This window comes from Ixodes scapularis, unplaced genomic scaffold (genome assembly GCF_016920785.2).
Source record: "Ixodes scapularis isolate PalLabHiFi unplaced genomic scaffold, ASM1692078v2 PGA_scaffold0__279_contigs__length_252992795, whole genome shotgun sequence".
NCBI classification, from domain to species: Eukaryota; Metazoa; Arthropoda; class Arachnida; order Ixodida; family Ixodidae; genus Ixodes; species Ixodes scapularis.
Window position 1 is genome coordinate 6,254,879 of NW_024609835.1, and position 6,974 is coordinate 6,261,852.

Here is a 6,974-nt window from a genome sequence, read left to right on the forward strand (position 1 = left end):
ACTTTTAAAAGAAAACTGGACTCTTTTGCGACTTCTTTCCTTCGAAAGCTCTGCCTTTTCACTACGATGCATACGCAGAATCGGTGCACGTCAGCCGAATCCACATCGCCTATTGGGTAAGAGCCCACCTCACCAGCACCGCGATCGTAAACAATAAATAGCCGGCGAATGTTTCCTAAAAGTTTTGTTAAATAATATTCAGATCCACATTTTGTAGCATAATTAGAGATGTGTGGCGAAAATTGCCAAATTTGATAATGCTGAGAGCCAAGCGCCATCTATCGTGTGGTAAACGAAGCAACTACTGCGCGTGCGCAGTAGGGCAGGGCCAAGTTCAGAACGGTTATTTCCTTTGGTTTCCTTCCTCTCAAAACTCTGACTGACTGAACGTTTATTTTTCTACGTGTTCATCTCGCGCGTGCCGACTTCAAGCAGCAAGAAAGAAATGTACTTAAAACAAACCACGACGAACAAGAACGCTGGATCCATAGGGTGACCATATTCCTCAAGGTAGAAAACGGGACATCATCAGTGACGAAGGGGGGCATTAAAGATTGATATTGGGAGAAAAAAAAACTTTAATGAAATAACTGCTTTTATTTCAAGACGTTACAATATTGCACTAAGCCCTATAGGGCCTAGGGAACAGTCACACTCACAGTTCAGTTGAATGCACTCATTTGGAAGGTCCTGCTTCGGGTCCTTCGTTGGTGTGGGTGTATTTTGCCAACGACTGAAGTTTCCTAAGGACTTTATCCTGAAAGACTCGGTCGTAAAAGTCTGCGCACTAATATGGGAAGTTCAACTCGTTTCGGTTTGCTTCAACTCGCTTGGCGCCAATTTCGGAACTATGCACTCCTGCGAAAACGGGACGTGATACTTTATTGGGCCAAAAAGACGGGACGGCAGAAGCGGACCTCAAAAACGGGACTGTCCCGGCCAAAACGGGACGTCTGGTCACCCTATGGATCCACAAACACCCGAGAAGAGCGACAACAGCCGCGAATCCCGCTCCGACGAAACTCTCAGAATATAGGCCTAGCAGGCACTCCGACTCGGCGCAGCGTTGCTTCGTCGCAAGACTGTCTGCGTACGACCGGCTGGCGTACTGAATGGAATATGCCCGCGCTACCCTTGTGGACCCTTCCGTATTATAGTTTGATCGCTGACCTCAATTTTAGGTTAAGAGGTGAGGTCAATCTCTTCCCCTTGTTTTCCGAGGCAGTGTTGACGAACACTCGTCGAAAAGGGACCCTCGTCGATCCTCTCCTTGTTTTGTGTGATATAGAGCTGAAATAAACGCTGTATGGATTACCTTCGTAGCACGGTATGTACACTTTGTTATTGGTATGCCATTTTTATTCTGACAGACTGCACGTCACTGTCGAGCTGTAACAGTTCGTGGGAGGTATACGTGCAATACCGGTCCAACCTTTCTTTGCCGAGTGTCGCGTCAGTATCGAGTTGCAATTGTAAAAGATCGGTCCCGAAGCGCTTACCAACAGCGCGAATACAGCACTTCATCAAACGCGCGCGTCCGCTCCGAGTGTGAACAGGTATTTACGTGGCTCTTGCTGACAGTTCAAACGTATCTTTTTTAACGTCGGCTCGCTCCTGCATCTCCGAGACCGCGAAAAACACCGCGGCAAATTGTTCCCATCTGCACTTCCCAACAGGCATACCGGCGTATGGGACTAGTCCCATGCTGTCGCTGTAGCGCAACGTATCTCATTGAATTTCGTTCAGCTGCGATGCGGCGATGAGAGGCGCCGATTCAGAAAATACGTCGGTGACATCGGCGCAGTAAAACCCACCGGCGCACCCCAACTCGCTAACGCTCCCGTCTCCTACTGCAGAGAGAACTTCCGGTTCCGGAAACATCGTACGTCACGGCTTGTTTTGCGGTCAAGAAAAAGTCGATATTTCATTAATTTTTTGTGTAGAAGTTAATAAACCGAGACGAAAACGGATGCCTGTTCGGCATTCAGTGAACATTGACGGTTTATTGTAAAAGTTATGTGGAAAAAGTAAAAAAGTAATTTCATGGTCCCTTTAAGTTTCAAGTGAACTTCGCTTGGCCCCGCTCGTTATTCCGGGACTCCAATCACGATCCTTCAGTTGCTTCCGTCTCTTTGTCAAATAAGCCTCAACCCAGGGAGTTAATATAAAATAGTTTCCACAGGTAATAAGCTCCGGTGACCTTGCCTCAAAGGAAGTGATCAAGTACTTGCTATTCTACTGACTGTTTGCGGCGTATATGTATTAATGCCTTCCCTGGGAATGTTCGTGAAGCCTATTCAGAATAAAACGGAAAAGGGGAGCGGATTGTGCCGCCTAGCGCCGCACTGTCCATACAAACGTTTTAAAAATGACAAAAGGAACACGTATCGGGCATGATGATTATTCTTTCCCCAAAGTTGGCCTTCGTAGAGACTCCGAAGGCCCAATCGCTCTCTTCCCCACAGGCTTTTGTTTCAAAGCAGTGTCCCTTTGTTTTTGTTGTGTTTTGCGATGCTGTTATTTGGCTTCTGGTGTGTATTTTATTGTCATGTTTTGTTTATTTTTTTTTAACACATGCAGCAGGGGAGAGTGGGGTAATGGTGGCACGAGAAGCTTTAATTATACGACTGACTTCAATTTTAAGAGGGCCAAAAATAATTCTCAGACGGTAGCAAAGACCATTTGATACCACTATACCTTGTGCGAAGCTGGGGTTACAAATTTTTCCGCCAAAGGTTGTTTTCTGGACGAGTATTCGAGTCGCTGTTCGGTGACAAGACTGGTAGTAAAGCCCTTCACTGACCAATCAAAAATGTGTACAATATTTTCTTGGCCGAAAGGGCATTCATTTGTAGACGCGCAAGAAATTAAAATTTTTTTCTTGGCGAGCAGGTCTGCAGAATCAGTCACTGACTCATTGTGTCGGGGTTGCTTCCTATTCTCAGAAGCATTTTTGTTGTCTAAAAACCGACAGAGATGTCGCGACGCTTTCAAGACTTTTTTTAGCCTGTCATAGCTGAAGCGGGCACTTCAGCTGTTCATTCAGACAACATATTCCGCGCATCTAACTCCGTCTGAGGGAAATTTTCCACTGAATGTCTGACCTGTCACTGTCCCGAGATCCACCATTTAAAAGCCTGAAAGGAAATAAGAAGCGGGAATAAACAGGCCCCTGTGAAATAGCTGCCAGTCAGGACGGCCAACAGTCCACTGTCGATGGGCGCAGACCCAAGCCAAGCTCTTTAAAAAAAATCCCGGGCCGGGGCCGGGGGGGGCTCTGCCCCCCCGTGAAGCCGTCCGGGGGGGGCACGAGCCCCACTGCCCCCCCGTAGTTGGCGCTTATGGCCAGGGTTACCTTCGACGTTTCACCGAGTTACTTAGCGAAAAAACGGCGGCGGACACTCTGAAAAACGTATGCCGAATTTCTTTTCAAGCTCTTCCGCTGCACTCGAAAACCACTTTCAGTGGTTATGCAGTCAAAACTACCCTCGGGAGCGCGTGCTTGAGCGCCGATCGAAGCTGGGCACGCGCACTACCCCCTTTCTTCGGAAATGCCACAGAACGTTTTCCAATGTTGAGCCTCTGGCAGGCACCATCTTCAAAGTTTGTGCGCATGGCGCGAATACTATCGCTCGCGGAAGCCACGAACACGCGCGTGCTGGAACGTGGATTTGTAACCATTGGAAGGGGTGTATATACCTTCGTGACTTTGTGACTATGCATTTAACGCGGCTCGGGAGAAGAAAAAGCAAAAAGAAAAAACCCACCTGGTATGACGAGCACCACAAGTCTGGAAGGGTCCTCGACGCAGAGCCACTTGTCTCCGTAGCAGATGACCTGCGTCGGAGCCTTCTGCACGTACACGAAACCCAGAGGAACACCTCTCTGCTTGGAGCCCTTGTCCTTGCCGCCTTTGCCGTGCTCCATGCCTCCCCGACCGACCGCCCGTCGGCTCGCCGTCACACGCGATGCGGCTGCTGCGTTCTGCTATCCGCGGGCGCGTCCACCGCCGCAACAAGCGCGCAGCTTCTGTCGGTGGGCGCGTCTCGCTGCCGCGAGTCTTACGGTGTCACGTGACGACGCCGTCGCGATCCGCGAAGGGAGAGGGAGAGCGACCGCACGCAAGTCCGCCGGGGGGTACCGCTATTTCGGAGGGATTCGATGTACGCTTTTCCTCTCGCGTGTGGTTGGTTGCTCGGCTGCTTTGGCTGATCGTCGTCCTTCGACGATGTCGTCAATGGCGTACTACGCTGGCCGCGTAAAATGACGAGGAGTCGCCGGAAAGGCGCTGGTTGGATCGCTGCTTCCGGCCCACACCCCAGTCTTGTACGCGTTGCTGAAAAAGAAGTAACGGATTACAAATACTTCATTGAAAAATGTAACTGATTACAGTAATCAAATTCTGTTTCAGAAAAGTGATTGACAAATTACCAGAATGTAATTTATTACTTTTCGCGTTACTTTTCTTTTTGTACTTCTTATCACGAAATTAGAAATGCATACATATATTCAAAGTGGAAAGGAGGAAGTATCGACAGTTCGACAGTCACAACGTCGCTGAACACGTTGATATTTGAATCCATTTGGTATAGTGGTGTTTTTGTTTTAGTTATGTAGGAGTAAAACAAAGAAAAGGGTCCAACGTTAATTAATTGCAACATACACGAGCGATTCACGAACAGCCAAAACGAATTTTTACGTAAAAAAAAAAGAAAAAAAAAAAAACTCGGCTAAATATTTCTACTTTTTTGGACATATTTGATAAAAAGTTAGATTAAAATGTAATTGATTACAAGTAATCAGTTACCTGTGACTCGTTATGTGCACAAGTATGCCTACACCTGACTGCGACCACGTGCGCGGGGCGTTGTGAACTTGCTGCCGGTGCTCTCGGCGTTCATATTTTTTTGTCAACGATACACCCTTACGATGTTTACAAATACACAGGCCAGCGTGCGACCGCTTTGCTCGCTTTCCAAAAGCCATGAACGTGCGCTTTCTGAGCTGTGTCCATTCCACAGTGGGCTGTGGATTCGTATTTGAAATTTTGTATAACAGTGATTTTAATTAAAAAACAACCACGACCTTTTTTTTTTTTTTTTTCAAGACCACGCTGCGAAAGACGTTACTGAAGTTCACGAAGTTAAGAAATGAAGATCGCACACCGAGCGTTTGAGATTTCGTGTCGCCGTGTCTGTTACTTTAACTATTCTCGTCACCCAAGTCCGCAAGGACAAGCAACGACAGTTTGAAAAGCAAAGGAGACGAAGTGATGCGTATTTTATTTTTTTAAGGGATGAGTGCAAAGCAGAGAGGCGGTAAGCCTGGACTTCTGTCCTAGCTGGCTACTCTGCACAGGGGAAGGGATTAAGGGATGAAAAAGTGGGATGAGGTGCTTAATGATGGGTTGGATAGTTCAAAATGTCAGTCTCCGCGTACAGGGATCGCATCAACCGGGTGTCCTCGAGAAATCGTATCAGGGCTTTTTGTGGCTTTCATGGAATGTTCCGTGGACTGCCACGAGCCCAGCACTTTGTCACAGGAGAAAGGTCGGTCGTCTAGCCTCTGAATTCTTCTGTGAAGGTCTTTTCTTTCCACGGCGTAGATGGCACATTCACAGATAACGTGATTTGCAGTTTCCTGGACACCGCAGACCGGGCAAGGCTGTCTCTTCTTCTTATTCGATGTATGAAGTGTCGACTAAACGCCACCCGTAGTCGGAGTCTGTGTAGTACTGCCGGAGACCTGCGCGGAAGTCCAGACGGATATTTAAATGTCATATGTGAATCGAGGGCGTATAATCGGGAGTGATGGTATTCGGGATCAGCCCATAGATGTGATGTCAGGAGTTTGTCTACATTACGCACTGTTGAGTTGGCTTCTGACTTGAAGTAAGGAATTTTCAGGGTGCGCACATTTTTTATGCGCCGATTTAGCCGCTGCATCTCCTGCCTCCTTGCCAGAAATCCCACTATGGCTTGGGATCCATGAGGCGTAGGTCATGTCCTTTCACTCGCCAGCGGTTTAAAAGTAGCATGACGTTCAAACCAAGTTCTTGGTATCCGCTAGGTACCATAGCCGATGGTAGAATTTTCAAGAGCACTTTGGAGTCAGCGAAGATTGTCCATGTTTGAGGCGGTTGTTTCTCGATATACTTCACCGCTTCCTGAATGGCGATCCATTCGGTTGTTGTTGAAGATGTTTTGTTACTTAGTATGTGCTTAATAGTTATATCTCTGGTAGGAAACACAGCAGCGGCTGTTGAGCTCATTTTACTTGTAGAACCATCGGTAAAAACGTGTACACGAGATATACGAGATCCATACATTTCGGTCATTGTATGTTGGTACAGCACCGCCTGAGGAGTGTTGCGTTTTGTATGTATATCCCAGGAATGTCGAGGGATATTAGCGGCGTAGGTGTGGTCCAAGGTAGAGTAGCTGTAATTTCTGGTGTTAGAAACTTTGATGGAAATTCTTGTTGGTACTGTGCTAAAACACGAGTATAGTTGGGCGATGGTCTAGACGACATAATGTCGGCTAGGTGATGTTTTTTATGTCTGGTTAGAAGCCGTAAATGTATTCTTAAGGTTTCTTGAATTTGAAGAACACATGCTGGGAATTGTCGGGATTCGGCTATAGTGCCTGGCGTGGAAGCTGACCAAGGGAGACCAAGACAGCAGTACAAAGCTCGAGCCTGTAGGCAATTGGGGGGTTGTGTGGATATTTATACAGCGAGTCGTTGGTCAGCCATTTTAAAGTTGTGACGAGTCACTCGCTGTAGATGAGCAATTTAGCCAGTGCAGTACAACCGCTAGCCTGGGGTCTTTAACGTGCACCACGCAGTAGTGATACACGACCGCACCCAATACCACCTAGAACACAAGGCCTGCGCGTTTCCTCCTCTAAACGTCATCACTAGTAGATCCCCTCAGCGCCCCCTAGGTAGCCCGGATGAGCACCATCGTCTGCTAC

The 6,974-nt window shown here is 47.6% G+C and overlaps 1 protein-coding gene across 3 annotated transcripts in view; it reads right to left on the bottom strand.

Moving 5' to 3' along the window:
* Nucleotides 1-4,095, bottom strand: part of LOC115309892 (lipid droplet-associated hydrolase) — a 59,047-nt gene extending 54,952 nt beyond the window's left edge. Inside the window, exon 1 of one of the 3 annotated variants that reach the window (XM_029968139.3) lies at nucleotides 3,768-4,095. In XM_029968139.3, coding sequence (XP_029823999.1) covers nucleotides 3,768-3,927 — 160 coding nt within the window. In that variant the 5' untranslated portion in view covers nucleotides 3,928-4,095. The remainder of the gene's footprint in view (nucleotides 1-3,767) is intronic. The other 2 variants (XM_042288689.1, XM_029968141.4) reach the window with 2 other exon arrangements.
* Between the last annotated feature and the right edge of the window lie 2,879 nt (nucleotides 4,096-6,974).